The sequence below is a fragment of the Amblyomma maculatum genome, chromosome 10 (assembly GCF_055883805.1).
Source record: "Amblyomma maculatum isolate TAMU_Amacu chromosome 10, ASM5588380v1, whole genome shotgun sequence".
In the NCBI taxonomy this organism is placed as follows: domain Eukaryota; kingdom Metazoa; phylum Arthropoda; class Arachnida; order Ixodida; family Ixodidae; genus Amblyomma; species Amblyomma maculatum.
Window position 1 is genome coordinate 59,226,163 of NC_139353.1, and position 23,037 is coordinate 59,249,199.

The following is a 23,037-nucleotide window of genomic DNA, read 5'->3' on the forward strand; positions in this document are numbered from 1 at the left end:
AATAAATGCGGCTTCATTATTGAATGGACGAATGGAGCAGCTTCCACGGTGTTTGGCGCTGCCAACTGTTGCTGTACACACTTTTCTGCAGTGGATTTCGGTAACACACGATTCACAACTAGTTGGCTTTGGTATTTATTGGGCCAGAATTAACTGTTGTTTCCACCACAGAATAGAAGTTTTGCAACCAGCTCTAGTAAGCAACTGGAAAGGCTCATATTTCTGTGAAATGGGTCAACGAAGGAGAGATGTGCTTGTGTTTGAATTGGCTTGGTGGTTAACACATGCTTCATGCGAAATTCAAAAGCTCGAGTACGGATATTTTAACACTGCTCACGCAGATAATGGCAATAATTGTTCGTGATCTTTGTATTTCGATTCTACTTGTGCCGGGTTAAGCAACGCAAGGATGTCTGTTGAACCGCATCACTTTACATTAGTTTAAAGTAGCTGCTCAAGGTGAAAATTCATGGCAGTTAGATACCACTTGCTGCTAGAACAAGTCCCCAACTGATTAAAAGCGCCTGTTCCACCCTTCCACCTTGAACAGTGTGTCACAAAGTCTCCTTGCTCAGTGTTGGAATTGTGCTCCATGTGTCAATGTACAGCATACACAACCGTGGTGTTCAAATACTCAAAGATTTCGGTGCATTTTCAGGAATTGTCTTTCCAAATGCAGTGTAAAAGCAAATATGGCTAAAACTCTTGAGCAGTTTTCTTTCTCTCGGGAACTCGTTATGAAGTGCTGATAAGTATAGAGAAAACCTTGACAAAGGGTAATGCATCAGACGGTGATTATGCCAGCTGTACTTCCCGGTGATATTAAGCAACACAGTTTTGCACAGAATTTGCACTTTAATCTGCAGAAGGCTTGGAAAGTTCAGACACAACATGCTTGGCCAACCTAATGCGCTTATGCCTCTTCCGTTTCCTTCCGCATTCGGCGCTAGCCTGTTCGGTTTCTGTAGGCCTCTTCTGATTAGTTTCTGTAGGCCTCTTCGTGGCCTTCTTCGGCTTCTTGCACGACAGTGGGTTGGGTCCAGCTGGTTTCCGCCGCTTCCTTTTGACCAGCGAGTCCTGCACGAGGTTCTCCTTCCGCTTGAGTTGCTCGACGACCTCCAGCTGGCGTTCGGGGGCCTGCGACTGTGCTTTCAGCGCTTCCATGCCCTTCCGTTCGCTCTTCTCCGAGGGCTTCTCTAATGTGATAGCATTGAAGAGGTAGAGTAATGGCACGCCCACTAGTGCGCGCAGCCGCTCGCTGAGGTCGTGGTCTTGCGTAGCCACCATATAGTGGTCGGGGTTTCGCTTGCGTACCATGCTGTGGAAACAGTTGGCGGCCGTGATGGGCTGCTTCTCGTGGCCGCACCTACGGACGGGAAACTGCTTGATGACCAGCGTGGCGCCGTACAGCTTTGGGCCGAGGCTCTCGGTCTCTACGACGGCGCATACCGTGGTGCAAAGTTTGACTTCGTCGCCGAGGTACCTGCGACGGTGGAAGTACGGTTTACTTATTACGGAGCAATCGCAGCGCTGCTAATTCGCATGAGCGGCACGTTCGAATGTGGCAAACCTTAGGAAACAAACTACTTCTACTTTTTTTTTTCTTTTTTTCAGATTCAGCTCGGACAGTGATGCTGTGATCGCCCGTTCCTACATTCCCATTAACTAGCACATAAGCGTGCGATCGAGTTATCCGTTACGACCAACTACTGCGAGTTGGTTTACCGCCGGCGTGGTCGCATATACAGCATTTCGTTATAAAGAAGGAGAGGGAATAAACCCTTTTTACAAATATATATATATATATATATATATATATATATATATATATATATATATATATATATAAAGCCTCTGAATTTATGAATAGCTTTGATTTTCGCTGTGAAAATATTCCGGCACTGATTCTCGACGCACGCGCAGTGGGGATGCGTCAATTCAAGTAATGTAAAGATTCACACCAGTATGTGAGGCTACACACGATAACACGCGTTGCGAGACAGGTAGGAACTCCAACAATGACCACCAGAAAGCAAATTCGACTCACCTCGGCATTTGATCACGGATGTTCACTTTGTATTTGAGCGCTGCCGCACAGAACGTGCCGTCTACGAGGATTTGGTAAGGAGGACGAAAACCGAAGGCATTCTTGTAAAAGCTGAGCCGCCTTTGTACCCGCTTGTAGCGGTTTATCCTCATTCTAAATTTTAGCGTCTGCTACGTACACAGTCAACAAAACGCGTGCAAGCAGCCACGCACGAAAACAATGCGTGAAAATAACGTCCCTGTTAGCTTGTCTACACTATATCGACGTTCAATACATGGCTAGATATTTGAAGTTCTCTAATAAAACAAATATCTTTCAAACATTATTACTAATTAAAACCTTTACTTTTGAGCATTTAACTGCCTAATATTTGTTCTAAAAGACTGAACTAAGTATTTTGTTCACCAATCTACGTATCGCATAAAGGAGACTGGCGCGTGCGTTTGTTTTGATACGTGAGTCGCGTGAGTCGCGCCGCAAAAATCACACACTCGCATAACAATGTCCGCATTAGACCAAGAGGAGGAAGATGTGTTAAAAAAGTACGCCAAGAACTTGCGAAAAGATGGAGAAGTGTGGACAGGAAACATAGAAAGTGATGCTATGCTCGTGTCCATGGAACTCGAGCTTTCAACTTTGGGTGTATCGTTCGTGACTCAGTGTTCAAAGCACCACGGGCAAGAAAATTCAAAGGAGGAATGTAAGCTTTTCACTTTGTATTCTTGAGTTTAATTTGAGCTCTATGTGGTCAAGATCACAAAACGGCGCGGGGAAATGGACAGACAAGGCAACGTGGCCGTGTGTTAAGTTGAGAAAACATGATATTGCCTCAAGGAATAGTCAATAAATCATCGTCGTTGTGCTTAGGCAAATAAGGACAGGCCAGGCGACAGCCGCAGAGGTGGAGATGTGAACGGTGATGTGTTATGACAGTGGCAAGAGTGCAGTGATCACGTGGAAGATATAGTTGACTACCTGTAGGTTTTCTGGGTCAGTGGGCTAAGCAATATTCTTTGTCTTTTTCGTCGCCTGGTGATGGGATTTGAAGGCGCAAGTTTTCTCAAACCATGACCCTGGGAAGTCGAGCACCAGGCCTGGCAATGAAACCGGTGAAAACACAGTGGAGAAAACCGGTGGCCGAAAGCAAGAGCCGAACCCACCACCTCCCGAACACGTGAGCCGAGAACAACCTTCAACGACATCCACCGGTCGGCAAATGATGGAGTGATCATCCTTAAGGGCACCTTCCCAAATTGGATGGCTGACACTTATGATGACCTCTTATGAGTGGTGGAATAGCTCATTGCAAATCTAGACCCGAGCCTTTACAGCGCCTTTTCATAGATGAAGAGTCATTGCACAGTCTTGGCAGCGACCATAATTGCCAGCAGTCATCACTCAGCTGCAGACAAAACCAGAAAGCTAGGCTTTGAATGAACAGGCTTGCTGCTTGCTGGAACAGCACATGGATGTCATTGCAAAGGGGTTTGAAGAAAGCCAACGGCTGTGGAATTCCACTGCGTAGGGTATACATTGAATCCTTACACTCTGTAGTGTGCACATTTGTGCTCTGCAATAATGGCCACAGACAACCCAGCAAAAAGCCACTGTGGGGCGAGCAGGTTTATAAGAAGCATAGCATGTGTGCTGCTGATGCCACAAAGCAAACCGTGTCCATTCCAGGGCATTGAGCAATGTACCTGCAAGGCAAGCATGACGGCCAGTCACTGGTGAAGTCAAAGCCGCTGAAACTCTGGAACAAATTAAAACCACGCATGCAGATGGCAAGTCAGTGGCCCAGAAATTCTGCTGGTATGTCAGCTCGCCGGACAGGGACAGTGAAAAGCAGTAGGAGTGGTTGACGCTGATACAGGACAGCACATCGCAGACCTGAGACAGCATTTCAACGATTGCTTGTCAGGTCTCTATGAGCCGTCATCTTACATGTTAGATCGGACGCACGTGTGGATTCTGCCCCAAGCATGGTGCAAATGCCAACTGGAAAAAGCACAGGTAGTAACATCACTAGGTATCGACCATGCATCAGGCCACAGCAGGGCACGCACGGCCACTGAACCTAATGGCATACCAGCCCATACACTCGAACTGCTCGGCCCGAGATCAGAGGTGCACTGGCTAAGCTGTTTACCAGCATTTTAATGGCGGAGATATACTTGAGGGCTAATAAAAATGGCAGGGTGGTTCACCTACCGAAGCGCAGCAGCAGCACAGTGTATACCCAGCAATACAGCACTCATGACCACTAGCGTGCTGCAGTGTGAATATGCTCAACATTTTTACCGCAGAGCTCAAGAGCCTTGGCTTCTAGTTCTACTCACAAAAATGTATGGTTGTTCAGTTCGCAGAATACGGGACTGTGCAGCCGTTCCATAACCTTAAATGGGGATCCACTGATAGTTGACGCATCATACAAGGGCGTAGGCATAAACATATGCACCAAGGCCAGCATGCTAAAGTTACAAAATGCTAAAGGTCGGCCAGTCATCACTCAGAGCACAGTGCATCCTTCGACCTTGGCACCTGCAGGAATGTCACCAATTAGTTCTAGTCCGTAACCTATGGAACCTTGTCCACATAACAGGACCTGCGTTTAGCTACGCAATTGTTTCCTTCTCATCAGCCATTAGCAATTGACTAGAGTACTGACCATCAGTGGTTGGCTGTATTCTGGTCAGGTGTCATAGACAGGTATTGCAATAATGCAGCTATGCAAAGTGACATTGGACGTTCAAGTTTAAAGACAAGAAAAATATCCAGCAAACTGGAGTATTCATTCATGAACCCCCGATGATGGGCAAGACATCTCTTTGAGTACCCTCCAAGGTTGTGAAACCAGATTGCTTGTGAAAAAGGCGGTGCTATTTGTCAACCTCGGATAGAGTTCCTGGCACAACATGGCCAAAAGTTCAGTGTTCTTCGCCACACACCTAGTGTTGCATAAAAGCAATGGCAATAAGCCAACATTCAAAGCTACCCAGTGCCGACCTCTAAAAGTAATGGTTTGCCCAGGCCATTGTCATATGTATTTATATATGATCAATCTTGATGGGGTTCTTGTGGAGTACATAAAAATCGCTGGCTATTTGGTTAGGGTCTTTGTCCATTACTAGCCCTCTTCCTACTCGGCATGTGACATTCATTGCAGCTCGACCCCGTTTCTCCGTGGACTATGGAGCTCTGCCGTTGCGTCTTGATATTCCGTTCCGGCTGATCTCAAGGGTTCGGAAAGGATGCTTTCTTGGAAAAGACCAGCACAGGATAGAAGAGAAAAGAGCTGCTGCAATGGTGACTTTTCACTCTGCAATATTTTCGCTAGTTTCTAAACCCACATTTGAAGTGTGTATGTGGAACTGTGGAGTCATTAAGCAGGTGGAAACGGCACCATGAATACATTTTACATTGTTTAGAAGACAGATTCTGGTGTTCTTACAATTTTAGGAAAGCATGAAAGCTTTCTGCTTCAGAGTAAGTGTAGCTGCAACAGTCAGGTACAACTTCAAAAAGAAAAGAAACGGCTCGTGTCTCGAGTAGTACATGCAGAATGTAACACAAACAGTTTCTACAGAGCAACCTAACTCTCCTATTGTTGCAGAAATAAAGGGGTGATATACAATGGTCAGCAAACAACAGCCTTTTACAAAGGGAACATTCCATGTGTGGTTGTTTGGGAGACAGGTTCACATTTTGCTTGCTTGTCAGGAGCAGCAATATCTACATTTCCAGTCATCCGTTCAGCCATATCTGACTGTTTAAAGGCCAGTAGGTTGTAGCGTTGATGTAAGCTAATGTAAGAATGCCTTCATATCATCCGAATGCTGTTTCAGTGAGAATTGTCATCATCACCAAGTACACATAACAGTACACATAATGTGTTTGCCTGAGTAAGTTGCCAGCTTAGATGTGGCCCGGTGCCAGCATGCAGCGATTACCTTCTCTATCCTTCCAAGTGGGAAATCTTCCACAGGAAAGTCAGTCCCCATCCTCTCTTCTTATGTTACAACAAAGAAAGTTAAAAAGAATTTATTCTGCACATATAACTGTTCCCTTAAAAGTTTCCCATAAAACCATCCATACAGTCAGCTTCATGTATATCCCCTTCAGGCGCGAAAAAAATCTTTTCAATACAAAAAATATCTGACAGCTATTTTTCGTTCTCCGCGCTTCAAATGACCTGTCCTGAAGAAGCTGAACGAAAATTTTCATTTTTTCATTATCTTTTGCAGGGGACAGGGCATCTCAATAGAGAAAAAGTAAGGCATGCTACTAGCAGAAAGTACGATAGTGTCCTGAGCGAGATATCGTGCACAACAGATGGTTAACTAATTATTGCTGGAGTTCTTAATTAAATCAATCACTTCAAAGTATACTTATTGTGAAAAATGTAAAAGCAATTGCTGTGAGCAGGCACGCACAAAAAAATTTTGCGCTTTTGGCAGCAAGTCCGACACTTTGCTGTGCATCCTTCACGGTGGCAGCGCTTTGAGTTTGGTGTGTTGACATGCTCCGGCCAGTGGTTGCAGCCGCCATACCTAATGTAAGCTTCCAGTAGCAAATACGGTTTAGCCTTCATTGCAACAGGCTCTGGGTACTCGCTACTTGGCCGACCGCTCTATTTTTGAGGTGTTCTGCTGCATGTGACTAGACTGTTTGCAACGTCAGTTTGGAAGGCATGTCCAAAATATTTTTCTGTGCAAGCTTCTCAGCACTTGCGTCTCACAGGTACGCTATCGGGCTGTTGCGCAGCGCAAAAGATAAAAAGTGAGAAATAACTTTCACCAGCCACTTTCTGGTTCTTGTCCTGAGAGGGTACAGTGACATAAGGAAGTGTGTCGATTTTTTAAGCATCCCAAAAGGCGCTTTTATTGCCTTTTTGCACAGCAGTGTGCACAAAGTAAGAAAGGGATGCCAAACACTCAGAAAAGGAGCGTGCCGGCAGAGGCGCTAACATTCAGAAGTGCTTGCAAGGCTGAATACGCTCATAACAAAGATGATAGCCATTATTTCACAGTCACAGGCCCTTTCTCTGATAAATAAATGCTAATGTATTGGTCAGTACAGATTTCTAACAGCCTAAAATGAAAAAAACAAGAAGTAATTACTGTTAGCTAGAGGGATGGAGGTTCGAATCCCGGTGGAGGCAAGGTTTATTAATTTATTTTAACTCTCGCTCTCGAAAGCATGACACCTTTGCTGACAACATTCTGTCGACAACGATGAAGCATTAAAGGCCTTCGCCTTAAAATGCAACCCGTCAAGCTAGTCTCAACGCTGGATGAATACTCTCGCATTTTAGAGAAGGGCTTGAACTGTGTTTGCATTTTGTTCCAGAGTGTAGATTGCAGTCAAGAGTCGATTGGCGACTCCCCCAATAAGAAGAAAAGGAAGTTGCAGGGCACGAAAAAAAGGGGCTGTACAGCAACTATGCATATCAAGATCATTGAGGCATTTCCAGATTTCAAGGTAAGTAGTACATGCTGCCTGTAAACTAGTAAAACTTAATTGTAGGTAATCTATTAGTGTGTACTAGTGGATCAAATAATTGGGGCTTTTCTGCTGGTTCCTTAAATATGAGGTTTTACCTATCACATTAATCGTGCAAGTAGAGGACGTCCATTTTCATTTCACCTAAGCATTGACATCCGGTTATTCTTAGCTGCCAGTTGTATATCAGTTCATGAGTTGCATTTCATGATCCTCTTTCTATGTGATCACATTGCAGGTTGAACACTGTTATGCTGTCTAACTGGGAGTATATGTTTCACTGCTTATTTTTCTGTTGTTACTTTTTTTTTCTCCTGTATAGTGCTGAGTAGAGTAATGTGTCGCCACAAACACCATACGCTGACCTGAAAAAAATAAGGGTAACATGATTTGCCCATTCATCTTTTTCTAAAACTTTTTTTTCTACTGAACTTGAACACACATACAGTATTCAATTCATATTTGAAATTTTGAATATTTTTTGTACACCTCCTCATTGTGTAATAAGAAATGCTCCTTTTAGGCATTTATTGAAGTTGTCCTGCACAGTACAGCTCTTAAAAGCTCCCTTCACGAGCTGTCTACGTGGCAATCAGGCGCAGGCGTAAAAAGCACTGAAGTCAAACTGCGCACCAGCTATCATCAGCCACCACAGACACCACAGACATGGTGTGCATGGTCACGGACCCAACACCTAACGCTTTATGGCACTGGCGTTAGTCCAAGCCGTGCTGTCGATCATTCGTGTCAAGTCTCCGGGTGGTGGTTCATACGGCTTCCGGAGATGTTTGAGCTTAGTTGTTGGTGACACCCTTGTTGTTGCTTCAACATGCACCATTGACCCGTGATCAGTGTACCAAAACTACCAAGTCACCAGCGTCAAACGTGGAGACTTCCAACCCCACACATCTATCACAGGATTCACAAACACGGGATGACTTCACAAAGTTTTTGCGCGTAACAAAATTAAGTTATCTGCCTTTCCTGTAGCTCTGTTGGTATCACCTTAACAGTACAGCACAGATTTATTGCCGAGCAGCTTGGTGTTAACTGTGAAATATTTTTTCCCCATTCATTCAATACATTGGTTGTGATGGTGAGTGCATGCTTGCAAAATGTGGCTGGCATGGACTAGCCTCAGAAAGTTGTGACAAAACAATTTGCAGATGATTGTTGAGTTTCATGTGACCTATATGTGTGAGCATTACTCTTCTACAGCATGCTACACCATTATGTGATCATTCTTGAAAAAAGTGACAGAGGTGTTAATGTTCATTTCTGAATCATTTATCGTTCAGCAGTGCCAGTAACCTAGCTGACCTAGTTTCCTCTCCACAGTGTGAAGGGACTGACAAAAGTGGCATGCAGTGCCAATTCACTCTGTTTTTGTGTGCATGCCAAGTAGACATTGGTGTATCAGTGCGGCTGCAGCGCCCTCTGCTTGCTCTTTTCCTCGGTGGCGCCTATTACCCTTTCCCTGCTGCTGCATGTATGCATACTGCCTAGGAGTAGCTTGTCTGTTTTGGGGTGGAAGGGTCCCGATATGCTTTATTCTCATCTCATCCTTCCATATGAAAGGAGCTGCCAGAGCTGGTAGCTCTTTCCAACTTGAGCGTGGCATGTGGTCTCGTCAACTCACACAACCGACTGACCAATCCGAGGCCGGGCTATTCACCTGCCAACTAAGCCTGCCAGAGGCTGCTCATGATTTTTTCAAGGACACAGGGACGCCAGCGCTCGCAAGAAAAGTCCACTCTATGTAGTTTGAGAAAATGGCATGAGGTGGCAGTGCCTTTATTTTATTTTTGCTCCTATCGAATGAGGAATTCTTTTCCTTGTTTTGGGGAAATTTGGCCTCCTTATTTGTCAATAATCGGGTGATATGTCCCAAAGTCAATGTGCCCACAATATACCCTTAAATGTGAAGCCTACAGTGGTGGGATACATTGTTTGGAAACCATCTCACTTAAAGCCCACTTACTGCTTAGGTGATGGCAGTTCAATGTTCATGTTGACCTCGTGGCAACCTATTTGAAGAGTGTTATAGTATTTGCTCGCACCTGAAGGTGGACTGAGAAATTATGGGCCACACACGTAAATGATCTGCAGGTTTCCTTATCTGTTTTGGCATGCTTACATTAGGAGCTACAAATCAAGCTGGGCTAAAAGCAAGCTAGTTTTATATGCAAGCACCACTCACGCTTGCACAGTGGTGTTGCTTCGATGATTTTTGTCATCCACAAGATCACAGGACACTTACAACAACACAGGACAAATATTTAAGATTTAGCTGTGGTGTGACATCAAAGAACTTTAAATCTGTACTTGCCCATGATTGCAGTGATACTTTGGAGTGAATTGTTTAGATGAGCTGGTTAGCTTGTCCTCTGATCTTGCCGTAACCTCCTTTCGCTGTAGCTTCCACCTGGGTTATTCCCGTGGCAATTATCCACTGGTTACGCATTCCTCTGCCGTCATCATAACCACCCAAGCCACTGCGGCATCCACCATATCCCGTCCTCTTTCCTTCTTTCATCCCACTTCCCCCTAACTGTAGAAAGGGTTTCCCTCTCTGCACTTTGTTACTGTATGCTGCGGCAGGTGCACTACAGGTGATAACGCAGGTCTCAGGAAGAATCTAGCAAGAGCTAACATATAAAAAAAAAAAAATGCATGTTTCTTGCAGGTTGAGGCTGCAGACGGAGCTTCAGAACACAAGATTCGGCGCCTAAGGACGGCCCAGTTGGCAAAGCTGTCCGATGCACTTTTATCGGAACAGGAGCTACGAACGGAAAGGATGATTTTCTTCTCAATGACTAGAAGGTCGCTGCACACAGAGCATGACTTTTCAGGAGTCATTCGTCCTCGGCTGACAGCAAAAGTAAGCGTCCATCACTGTGGCGGAGGCCTGGCACTTGGAAACATGTTTACTTCAGTGGTCAGGTTTAAAAAAAAGGTTGTGGTGCAGTATGTGCGAACTAACATCATGAACCTACTCTCAGAAAGTGAGCAGTGCCCTTGGAGGGCCCGAGATTCATTTCAGCTACCTGGGGTCTTTTTTTGTAGCAAGCACGCGAGGTTTTTCTCATTACGCTTCCACCAAAGTGCAGATACCATAGCAGGGATCCAATTTTGCAATCTTGGGTTCTCCAGCTAAACAAGTGAATGAGCCACCATAGCTTTGAAGGAGCCTCCTAATGCTCAAAGCTATGTATCTCACCGTAGCAATGTGGTCCTTGCAAACAATGTCCAGGCAGCATTGAGACAACAAGACAACCTTTATCTGGACAGTGTTTCTCGTTTTCTCCAAGGCCCGAAGAAAAATCTTGTTGCTAATGTTTTGATTTTTTACCTGTGCACTTACAAGGCAGGTGAAGGTGCTTTTAAAACAATGAGGACATAGTGGATAATAAAACACTGCAGTAGTTTTTTTTTTTCTTCTTTTACTTCCTGGCTTTGATGTAATATACCTCAACACTGCCAGCAGGATGACTAATTGCCTTACTAATGTTTCTTTTATTATTGTAAAGAACTTTATTTAGTACATAATATAGTCGGCACATTTGTGGTGTAATTTTAATCTAGCGCATGCTCCTCAGAAGCTCTGGAAAGGTTCATTCCATAGAATCCAGGACTTGGCTCAGGGGGTGCAATCACTGACCACTACGAAGCAGAGATTGACGTCATCAACACTGTCTTCCTATAAAGTAATGTTGTACCTTGGGATTTCAACTGTGTGTGACTGTGAAACAGTGTGCAATGTGAGAATAATGTTGTTATCATCACGGACAACGCCCTCTGTTCTGTGCAACATATAGCTTTTCACTGTGCCAGTCAATGAATGCAAGGCCACCTACATGTCTCTGGCCTAATCAGTGCATTGGGGGAGCCATTAACTTGTAAAGTATGGGCTCTCAAGGGGGATTCCTGTTTTTAACATGTTAGTTAAATACTGCAGTCGGGCACTCACTGCGGTAGAAGCTACAAACGGTGAAGACAGGCCAGAAAACAACCTGCTGAACAAGTTATAACTATAAGGGGGACACAGCAGAAAAAGCTTAGTAGGGCTTATTGCCGTCCTTTTCAAGCATCTGCTCACAGATCAATGTCGGCACATTTGTCAAGAAAACTTTAAACTGGTATTAGCTTTCAGAGAGCACCGTGAAGCTATTCCACACTGACTTTGAACAAGCCACCGGGTGCAGTTGAACACATCATGAATAGGTGTGACACAGCGCTGTCCTGCAGGAAGGCACATGTGGTTGGTTTGGTTTGGTTTGGTTTATGGTGTTTAACATCCCAAAGCAGCTCACGCTATGAGAGACGCTCATATGTGGTTGACGAATGTAGTTGAAGATGGAGTAGCTGCTCTGCCAAGCCCAGTTTGCTTGATGCCCTGAGGTATTTGCTATGTAGACTGCATAAATCTAATCATCTCAATTCATACTGTTTACAGTCGCATAACTAAGGGATGTTCAGAGCTAGTGATGTGGCTCGTCCGTGTGATTTCACATTTCAGCAATAAAGGCACATAACTGGAGATCAAAGCGTACTGTTGGACTCGAGGAAGAAGCAATCTAAAGGAATATTTTGCATAGCTACTCCCAACATAAGCACAGTGTGAGTAAAAATTAGCTGTGGCTTAGCTTGTGGTTAAACCTGGAGTTATGCGAGAGCAATCTGCATGGCTACGCTTAGGTTCAGTTTGAAAGTAAAGACATGGCTTTTGCACATAGTAGCTTACTCTGTGGTTTCAGCTTTATTTATGCCATAGGGGAATCACTTCACGTACGAGCACCCCTTGCCTCTCATCATTGACGACCATTCTCATTTGGGTGTAGAAGACTTCTAATGGTATATCATCGTCTCTATGTCGAACTCCGGGGCGCACCGTCGTCACAACGTTCAAACGAACCTACTGTCTTAGCAACTCGCTGTTGTCGTTCGCCTCTACCAACTACAGAGTTATCTGTCCTCTTGTTCTTCTTTTTCTTTATCTTCTTATTTCTTCGCTCTTCGGACTGGCATGGCGAAATGGCAAGACTGTGGCCAATGCAGCTCTCGCTACAATATTACATGGGACAACTCTTGTTGTTTCAGCACACTGACAAGATTTTTAAGATAATAAGATTTTGCCGTTGCAGATAAAATTCCCACGCAGTGAGAAAGGGTTCAGCATTGTTTTTGGACATCCAGAAAGATGTTCGGAGTCTTAGCAGAAATTCCAAGAGTTATCAGTTTGATGGATGACTTTTCAATTCTTGGGAGCACAAAAGCAGAACATGACCAGCATCGTAAGAAAACATTGGAAAAGCTCGGAAAAAAAGGTGTAACGCTCAACAAATCCAAGCGTTGCTTCGACGTATGATGCAATAGCGCTAATGGCTCCTGTTAGCAGTTTCTCTTGCGGATCCTCGTTCACATATATCCACTTTGGTACATGCTTCGTCTCTGATCCCTTAATTTGTGCTTTTATTATCTTGTGCATATTCACTGGTACATAGTCATATACTACTTAATTATATGACGGACCACCCAGCACAGCTCTCTGTAAATCCAGACTTTTAATCAAGCTGTACAGGCGTGCCTGCATGGCCTTGGAGTAGCATGCCCTATACATTGCCCAAGAGTCCTGGAAGATTCAGCTTCCCATCTCATCAACTCATCTCAAAGGAAAGGTCAAAATTGACAGCTCTTGTCACGTGATGTCACCCAACCCATTGATAAGTCTTTACCCGGCCATGTCACGCCAGAACCGTTCCTGTGACCTTTCGATCACAACACCGAAAGCGCCGAATTTCCAATGAAATGGGGCTTTTAGCAATGTCGCGATAGTAATTCATTTTGCGGCAAAATACACAGCCTGAGAAAGATGATTGGGGTTAGTTGGTACTTCTTATTGTTAATGGGATTACTATCCACTATTAGATATACATGCCAGGTAATGGAGTGACCACTGATACACCTTTTCCTGGTGTATAAGTATGTTTATAACATATGCTTATCGGCTGCTATAATATGTAAAATTGGACTGCTGAGGCTCAAAATGAAATTACTTTCTGGGAAAGTAACGCTAAACTAAAAGGCTGGATTCGCAGGCCAGTTAGTAAATGCGAGACTTTATAGTAGTAATAGATGTTAATGGAGCCAGCCCTTCTTGTCCACAATATTGGCGCAGGGGTCCATGATTGGGAAAGGAGTAGCACTGATTTTCTTGCACATTTAATAATAAATAATAATAATCATTGGTTCACAGGAAGGGAAAGGCGCAGTACCTGTCACACTTGTTTCTATGGACAGCTGCACTGCGCTGTAAGGGAAGGGAGGAAGGTGGGAGTGAAAGTGGAAAGAGAGAAGTGGGAGCCGTAGTGGAGGGCTACGAAGTAATTTCAACCACCTGGGGATCTTAACGTGCGCTGACACCCACTTTATTTCGCCTCTATCAAAACCCGGTTGCACATTTTGCCATTTAATTTTTTGTGATGCATGCACTGTGGATCTCCTTAAATCAAATATACTTATGCATAGTGCAATTGCAGACACGATTTCAGTGTTGTGATTGGATTTAAACGTCTATTGCAGGACATGGAAGAAAAGTATCATGTGATGGAAAAAGAGCTACGACGTGTATTGAAGCTCGCCGAAGGCAGTGCTGGCTATGCAAAGCTGCTGGATGCAGTCATCGATAGGTTGAAAGAAGTGAATACGAGCACTGATGCACATGCTTTCTTGCTGAGACTGAAGGCCTCCTGTACTGCTGTAGTGAAGCAAGAGCAAGCCTCGAAAGTTCAGTCAACAAGACAGTCAGCAAGTCGAGAAAAGTGTCACAACCCTAGTCTTCCTAGGCGCTCAAAATTCACTCTTGGTGAGCAGCCGGTCATAGTAGCAGAAGCTGACTTTATAAATTATGGCAATATTGCCCAAATCATTGAAGTTAGAAGCATCCCACACACATCGGCTTAGTAGCAGCGGCATTTCGATCCTGAGCGCACGGTGGAGGCCGCGGCATCCCAAGGGATTCCCGCCGACCTCCTCTAAGCCACCGCAGCTGGTCCTTTGACTGGTCCCCTGTTTTTAGGCGCAATAAAAGAGTTCACCACCACCCTAGGTCTTGGATTCAAATCATAAATTTAGCTCTCTGAGAAGTACCCATGGATTCTGTGTGCATTATGAAAATCAATTCTGTGATCAACGACATATGGGGAAAGGAGAAATTCCAAAAAAATGGAAGCATTCAGTAATCATTCTCATTCCGAAAGCCGGAAAAACTCCAACCAGCATACAGTCATTGCGTCCTATATCCTTAACGCCTACAATTTGTAAACTATATGAAAAGATGGTCGCCAAATGCTTATCGTGTTGGCTTTAAAGAGAAAAAAAGTATCGTCCATGACAAATTGGATTTAGATCAAACCTTGGCACAAAAACAGGATTGGCAATATTGGCTGAAAAGGTTCCACAGGTGTCTCCTCATAGCCATCTTCTGTGCACGGTGGTGGCTATAGACGTAAAAAAAGGCTTATGACAACGTTCCACACTTTAAGATAATTAAGAACATGGAAGATTCAGGAATTCCTTTGCAGTTGCAAAAGTTGTATATAACTTTCTTCAAGACTGGACATTCTCTATTAGACTCAGTGGAGAACAAGTTGGAAATTACAAATCAAACAGAGGAGTACTACAAGGTTCAGTCTTAGCCCCTTTACTATTTAATATAGCTTTTATACCATTGGCTTGGAAACTAGGCGAAAGACCAAATATAGAGTTCCTGATTTATGTGGTCAATACATGAACATCTACAGATGCAGAACCGAATTCAATTACAAGAAGCTTTAAACACTTTGGACAGGTACGTACGGGAAGCGGGACTGGAAATTTCGCCTCAAAAATCCAGTTACATTCATGTGGGGAACAAGAACGGAAGAAATTGCAAGATAACTTCACATTGAAGATTGGTAACCACACATTACAGAAAGTGGATGAGATGAGGGTCTTTGGGCTAGACGTATATAAGTCTGGCAAAGGAACTCAGTGGCTCCATAATACAAAAAGAAGCAGCGACTACGCTAAATATGATCAAACGAATCGCGTCTAGAGAAGGAGGAGTCCGAACTGATATAGCTAGACATCTTGTGCGTTCAGTACTTCAACCTAGGATAGTGTACCAAGCTCAGTTCCATAGAACAAAATGACAGTAAGCGGAGCTAGAAACGATAAATAGAAATGCAATATGCACAGTTGAACACTCTGACGGAAATTATTCAACAGAGAGAAGAAACAAGAAGTTTAAAGAGAAAGTATGTTGAGCCTGTTGCAGCTGTATACAATAAGGTGACGGCACAGATGCCAAAAATAATAGACCTCCCTCCCTGGGCCTACACAACTATTACGACTAACAAGACTACGAAGCTCCATCGTAAAGCACAGCCGACAACATTTCCAGAGGTTTAAATAAGTCCCGTGATATGTATAGCTTATACAGACGCATCAGTGATTCAAAGTGGTGGAAGAACGGCAACTACCAGCCTCACACATGCAGAGTTATTCACAAATAGGGAATACATAACGGACCACCCAGGCTTACTTATAATGGAGCTGTATGCTATTCGCGTTACGTGTAAGATATTTACTAAGGTAATCACTAATAGAATCAGGACAACCTTAGACCGCAATCACGCAAAGGATCAAGCAGATTTTCGTAAATGGTACTCTACTATCGGTCATATCCATACCATCAACCAGGTGATAGAAAAATGCTCGGAATATAACCAGCCCTTATACATAGCATTCATTGATTACGAAAAAGCATTTGACTCAGTAGAAACCTCGGCGGTGATGCAGGCATTGCGAAATCGGGGGGTAGACGAGCCGTACGTGAAAGTGCTGGAAGATATATATAGTGGCTGCACAGCAACCATAGTTCTGCATAAAGAAAGTAACAAAATTCCCATAAAGAAAGGTGTTAGGCAAGGAGACACGATCTCCCCAGTACTATTCACAGCTTGTTTAGAAGAAGTATTCAGAGACTTGGAATGGGAGCAGTTAAGGATAAGGGTAGATGGAGAATACATCAGTAATCTGCGATTTGCCGATGACATTGCCTTGCTAAGCAATTCGGGGGATGAACTGCAAATAACGATTGATGACCTAGACAGGAAAAGTAGAAAGGTAGGCTTGAAAATCAATATGCAGAAGACTAAGGTAATGTTCAACAGCCTCGGGAAGGAACAGCAGTTTACATTAGGTAGCGAAGTACTGGAAGTAGTATGCGAATATGTCTCTTTGGGACAGGTAGTAACAGCAGATCCAGACCATGAAAAGGAAATAACAAGAATGAGATTGGGATGGAGGGCATTTGGCAAGCACTCGCAGATTATGACTAGCAGCTTACCGGTATCGCTCAAGAGGAAAGTATACAACAGTTGCATCTTACCTGTACTCACCTATGGGGCTGAAACGTGGAGGCTAACCAAGAGGGTTCTACTTAAGTTGAGGACAACGCAGAGGGCTATGGAACGAAAATGGTAGGGGTAACATTAAGAGATAGCAAGCGTGCAGAGTGGGTTACTGACATTCTAGTGGAAATCAAGAAGAAATGGGCATGGGCAGGACATGTAGTGCGAAGAGAGGATAACCGATGGTCGCATAGGGTAACAAACTGGATTCCAAGGGAAGGAAAGCGTAGCAGGGGGTGGCAGAAAATTAGGTGGGCGGATGAGTTTAAGAAGTTTGCAGGAGTCAAGTGGATGCAGCTAGCACAGAACCGGGTTAATTGGAGAAATATGGGAGAGGCCTTCACCCTGCAGTGGGCATAGTCAGGCTGACGATGATGATGCTATCTGCGATGCGATGGAGGCTATAAATCTATAAATGCCATACCGTTTATAATCGAAGCTCACATTTACACCAACTCTCAGCGCCTATTAAATAGCTCAAGAGGGTTACAAAAACAATAAGCATTACCCAGGAGATACATGCTCTAAATAAGAAAACAACAAAACGCGTTCAGGTACATTGGATACAAGAAGACGGTAATAACATAGATCATAAAAAAAAAACAGATACGCTTACACGCCAAGCCCCTAGCTCTAGTGCCTCACCCACAAGCCTCCCACTTGATCCTCGCTCCGCTTTTCCAATCTTGGTATCTGTTGTGAGGAAAAGTGCAAGTCCCCTTATTTCCCCGTGCACTTACCCCCTCCCTCATAACCTAACGAGAATGGAGGAGGTGTCCCTTACAAGAATTAGGGCTGGGGTGGTCCGTCAGTGACATACCAGTGGGGCTCTGAAGAGGATGCAGTGCAGAGCACAAGCTCTAAGTGTCCAAGGCCAGCTGCCGAGGTGGATCTTTGCCACCTTTTATGCACTTTCCCAGGAATGCAGGCTAAAAGAATAAGACGACTACAAGAAGTTGGACTGTCGGCTAAAAAGGAGGAACATTTACAGTTGTGGCTAATGGACAATATTAAGAGCCAGAGCTTGCTCCAGTTTCTTGAAGAAAATAGACTGCATGACTTTCTTTAAGTTAAAAGACAGCCTCATTCCATGCCACATGGCAAGCCTTCGAATTAAAAAGAAAAAGAAAACCAAGATGATTGAAATCAATCCAGAAGGCTCTGTGTTGTGTATACCATGGGTAGCTTGAGGACATTAAAACCAAACACTGTAATAATGTCAAATTTAGTTTCTGTTGTAGACCTGGCACAGAGCACATTCCTGATTATAAACTTCTACATCCCAAAGCTTCACTTAGCTTGTGACATACAGTAAATTGCAGGGTTGCAAACTGGCTTTTGCCACGTTCAGTTTTCAATGTGGGATAAAGTTTTTTAGTATCCAAACTTCTTTGGAATCCGACCGCTGCGGCATAGTATTGAGCTGGTGGCTTTCTGCTTGGGTGGAACACCTGCGCCATATCACAGAAATGGAGTGCATTTTCATTGACTGTAGTGTCATCACATGGTGTTGTCGTTGTGAGGCATCGTTTTAATCTTTGGTGATAGAAAAGCATATTCAGTGATGCTTACTCTATTGCTGTGACAAGTCTAGAGTCTAGACCATGGTGAAGTATTTTCAAGGTCATCCAAGGAGAAGCGGCACCTCTTGCTACTTGAAGGCATTCATTGTTGATGGGCTTGTTGAGCCTTACTCGATGAAAGCTTTCGCAGAAGTCAGCAGCGAGGTAGAACTGTGCTGGATCTTCTTTATGCTACCAGGTACTGCTACCGTTGACTCTATCCACTGTTTAAGAATCGGTTTACGATGGTGTCCTCGAGGCATCACCAGACCCACTTAATTTGTGGCTTGAATCTACAACATGCTTTAGAAATGTGTACAAAAATAAAAGTAACAGTTGAGAATCTTGCAGAGGTTCCACATATGGTCTGACGTAATTTTGCTGCAAGGGCCACGCGTCATGAAGATATCTTGGGCATCTGCTTAACCAGCTGACAACCTAAACGGCGGCTTGCTAGCCTGGTTGTTTCATATTTCCAATAGAAAAAGAACAGTAGGAAAGGAATGTGTATAGAGGAAGTACACAAGGACGATACTGAAAATATTTTTTTCTGCTTCTTGTGTATGCATTTCTTTCACTCTAGTTCTTTTCTCTTGAGAGTATAAAAATGCATGTTTCTCTGTTTATAGCTTTGATTTTGTTTCTTTTCCTGCTTACTTCAAATTGACAGCACTGTAAAACGTCATCAATTTGGCCTTTAAAAAGACCAAGAAAGATATTCAATTTATCTGAAAGTTTGAATCATCGGATGGCCCCAAAATCATTTGCATCAGTAATTTTAAATATAGTTGTCTGTACATTGGCGGTGAAAGCTAGACGAAGTGCCTCTGCAGCCCTTTTCGCTGTGTGACGCAGTATAGCAATGGTGCCTATATACATATCGCATTGGCCCTGTTGCAGTTTTGATATAGTACTTCACTTGCTCAACTAAACAGTAAGCGTGGTGAAGCATCCTTAAAACTTGATGGGGCCATTTGCAAAAAAGCCCTGCAGACTGTAGTGACCCATCCGCAAAATGTGGCGCGGCTCAACGAACTCAAAGGGCCATGGGAGCACGTGGATTCAAGAGAGGGAAATATGTGTAGGCATTAGGAGGGCGTGTCACCATCCAAAAAGAGATACCAGTGATGTGCAAAGCTATGGCTGAAACAGCATGACTGTCAAATGCATGCATCCATTGGTAGCTGCTGGATGGCATGAGTTCAAAGGGTCCTAAACTATACTGCTGAGCTATATTTCGGCAACAGGGGACTTTCAGTAGCCATAACGTGCCTGCCACAGCGCGCATGTCGAGCTGAAGTAGGCAGGCATTACTATTCCGTGCAATTTAGGATCTATTCAGACAACTGACTCCGCAGGTCGCACCTCGACGTGATCTCTTGTCTGTCCATGTCCAAATTCACGAGGATGCAATGCCGTAGACTTGCATGGGTTTCGGCAGTGACCGCACTTCTGGTTCGAATGTTCCGAATTAACGAGATATTAGCATACTATATCATGCCACTGTCATGTGTCAGCTATGCCTATGCCACAAGGATGGGAAAGGAAGGCTTGGAAACCTGTCCAGTCAGGGATGGATGCTTCATGAAAATTTATCTTGCTTGCCTATGTCATGAGTGCAACCCAGCAGAAATTGCAATTTGTAAAACTCTTTGTTTTACCATTTGTAATAGCAACATTATCACTGCTGTTTATCTAAACGAATGCGGTGTTACTGTTCACCCTAGTTTCAAAGGCAGAGCCGACCAGAGTCAAGTTCTAGGTGGGATGCAGCAGGCATACAGGGGCATAAGGGTAGGGTGGGGGGGAGGGGAGGGAGTATGTAGGGTGGGGCATCAGCATTTCCCCCTCCACTAACCCTGAAATAAGACCAGCAGTATGGCACCTATTTATGACTGCAAGTTATAGACTTTTTCACTGGGTGACGAGGATGCCGAAGCGCGCCCTCTTTGGGCTGTTGCTAACCGGTTTCACTACTGCTTCCACTGTGCTAGCACCACATGCACACAACAGCCCATTGAGCAGTGTGGTGACACCCAGGAAGCCCTTGTTGCAAAGGAGCATTGGCATGCATCTTTACTGTGAGCATTCCTTTAGATTAATAGAATGGGCTTATTTTGCGAGTAGGGGTGGTTTTGCCTGTACATTAGTTGGTGGGCGAGTACATTTCAGTTGTGATTGCACTTTCCACACTAACTTCAATGCGCTTTTTTGCTTCAAGTGCTGCCATTGCTTCAAGTGCTGTGATGGCCTTGAACATTGAGTCACAAAGTTTTCTTGCGACTCCTAGATTTTCATTAATGTGTCAAGTGACATGTCATACCTCGCTAAGAAAGGTGAAGTCTGGGGAGGTACCCCAGATATGCTGTTTTACATTCTTGTGCAACCGCATATGTGTCTGATTAGAGTGAGACATGTTAATTGTCCATGCCAGGGGATTCTTCCTTTTATGTCCTCTTTCTTGTAGCCCGTATGTTGGGTGCAGAGCACGTTGAAATCACCTACAATCACTAATGCCTGCTTATTTGCAATTTTTTTTGGCTTTGTGGATCAATGACCTAATTTGATCTTTGCTTCAGGAAGCTATATATATGTTCTATACGAAGAGGCTACCTGCCCCGCCGGGGTGGTGCAGTGGTTACGGCGCTCGACTACTGTTCCCAAAGACGCGGGATCGAATCCCGCCCTTGGCGGCCGCTTTTCGATGGAGGCGAAAAGCAAGGTGTCCGTGTGCTGTGCGATGTCAGCGCACGTTAAAGAACCCCAGGTGGTCGAAATTTCCGGAGTCCTCCACTACGGCGTCTCTCATAGCCTGAGTCGCTTTGGGACATTAAACCCCACAAACCAAACCAAACCAAACCGAACAGGCTACCACATTACTTCGATTTGGATGTGGTCTACATTTTTTATTTCTAGTATTTTGTGTTTGATTGTAGTGATATTTCTTTCAACAACAGTGGCTAGTCTTGTTTTACATTTGTTCAACAAGAATGGCTATTCTTGTTTAACAGAGTGGCAACCACTATACATCATTGAAACAGTGGCAGAAGGGAGTCTACAAAGGAGAAAAACAAGAAAATCGCAATAACTGAATGGGATACCTCCCAGGAAATACAAAGGCAAACGAAAGAAAGAGTTATCACACACATCGAGGGATGAGCGACAAAACTGCAGGTTCAAAGGAAACTACTAGAGAAGCACCTGAAGAGGCAGAACTTGAAATTGCAGACAGCATACTTCTATACATCTGCAAGGATCAGTTCTCGATCCCTGTTATTTAAGATGCGGACTAGACTGCCAGGACACTAAGCAAAATCAAAGACCTGCGACATTAGTCTACATGGACGAAATGACCATATGGAGACGTCAGTGACATCCAAGGAACAGTGAAGCTAGTAGGACTACATAACCTCTAGAGGGCATGCAGAACATAAATGGGGAGATTCATAACAATGAGCATGAAAACAAGCATACCGAAGAAGATATAAACTTCCCCCAATCCTAAAAAAACATACATCCAGAACATTGTAAAGTTAGAATTAAGAGCCAAGGCCCAACAAAAGCGCTACTGAGGTCGTAGGATGTGGTCTACGTTGACATTGCCGAGAGACTACCCAGCTGGTTGTGATGCGGACTTTTTGCTTTAATCGTGTGAATGCATCCGAATAGTGGTGCGGTTGCACTTGCTTGAGCACACAATGACCGGCTGTTACGTACCTTACTGCAACAGAGCACCGCAAAAAGAGATCAGTGTTCCGCTTCCGAGACCCTGAGTGTCGAAACAATCCAAACACACCAACTCCCAGGCACATCCCATTGAAGTCCCTATCTCCCACATCCTACTGGGTAATCCACGGGACGTCCATGCAAGCTCTCTTCTGGGATATGTCCTAACATCCAAAGGAGGATCTCTGTCAGATGTCCTGTTTACTTCCCATTTAGGACCAGCCATACATTCTAGGATAGTTGCCTGGGATTATGCACCATGTTGTACAAAAGCGAGCATAAGGCCACGCAGTATGCTGCATTACAAGCAGCCTACCGATATGAGGGCTAAGATCATTTATGAATCAAGTATGTAAAAAAGGCATATATTGCGATAGTTTAGTGAGGCGCCCAACTATTGCTGTGCACAGCTTCATGGTGCCCACGGTGTAATATTCTTACACTGTGGTGGCACCCAACTTATACGCAGAGCATAAAACAGCTCTAATTACTTTATAATAATTGTCAACAAAGAAATGAAAAGGCTCAGTTAACAGTGTTGCATGCGACCCTGTAATTGTACTGTAAATAAAATAAAAGCTATTCACAAGATTATGTAATTGCTGATCTGTAGTCCAGTATCTGCACATGCAGGGGTACCGATATATAGAAGTACTTGAGAAAAATGCTTATCTGAAGCCAGTTTCTGCTTTATGCTTTGCAACCTGTGAATATGTCTCTTGAGTTAGCTGTGGCATTGATGAAA

At 44.1% G+C, this 23,037-nt stretch overlaps 2 protein-coding genes across 2 annotated transcripts; one reads left to right on the forward strand and one right to left on the reverse strand.

Moving 5' to 3' along the window:
• Nucleotides 1-109: 109 nt before the first annotated feature.
• Nucleotides 110-2,350, reverse strand: LOC146176605 (rRNA-processing protein UTP23 homolog). The gene is made up of 2 exons (XM_084582858.1): nt 2,048-2,350; nt 110-1,483 (listed from the first exon to the last, which is right to left on the reverse strand). The coding sequence occupies exons 1-2, from the start codon at nt 2,197-2,199 to the stop codon at nt 856-858; spliced, it is 780 nt and encodes a 259-aa protein (XP_084438984.1). The 5' UTR covers nt 2,200-2,350; the 3' UTR covers nt 110-855.
• A 97-nt stretch (nt 2,351-2,447) lies between these two features.
• On the forward strand, nt 2,448-14,646 carry LOC146176606 (uncharacterized). The gene is made up of 5 exons (XM_084582856.1): nt 2,448-2,747; nt 5,214-5,353; nt 7,397-7,528; nt 10,236-10,430; nt 14,132-14,646. Exons 1-5 carry the CDS (start codon nt 2,549-2,551, stop codon nt 14,510-14,512), a joined length of 1,047 nt encoding a protein of 348 aa, XP_084438982.1. The 5' UTR covers nt 2,448-2,548; the 3' UTR covers nt 14,513-14,646.
• The last annotated feature ends 8,391 nt before the right edge of the window (nt 14,647-23,037 follow it).

Bases quoted from the DNA above. Each gene is read 5' to 3' on its own strand.
- LOC146176605 (XM_084582858.1), bottom strand. From the start codon at position 2,199: ATGAGGATAAACCGCTACAAGCGGGTACAAAGGCGGCTCAGCTTTTAC. The intron at 1,484-2,047 runs GTGAGTCGAATT...CCACCGTCGCAG, and splicing joins ATCCGTGATCAAATGCCGAG to GTACCTCGGCGACGAAGTCA.
- LOC146176606 (XM_084582856.1), top strand. From the start codon at position 2,549: ATGTCCGCATTAGACCAAGAGGAGGAAGATGTGTTAAAAAAGTACGCC. The intron at 7,529-10,235 runs GTAAGTAGTACA...TGTTTCTTGCAG, and splicing joins AGGCATTTCCAGATTTCAAG to GTTGAGGCTGCAGACGGAGC. The intron at 10,431-14,131 runs GTAAGCGTCCAT...CGTCTATTGCAG, and splicing joins GTCCTCGGCTGACAGCAAAA to GACATGGAAGAAAAGTATCA.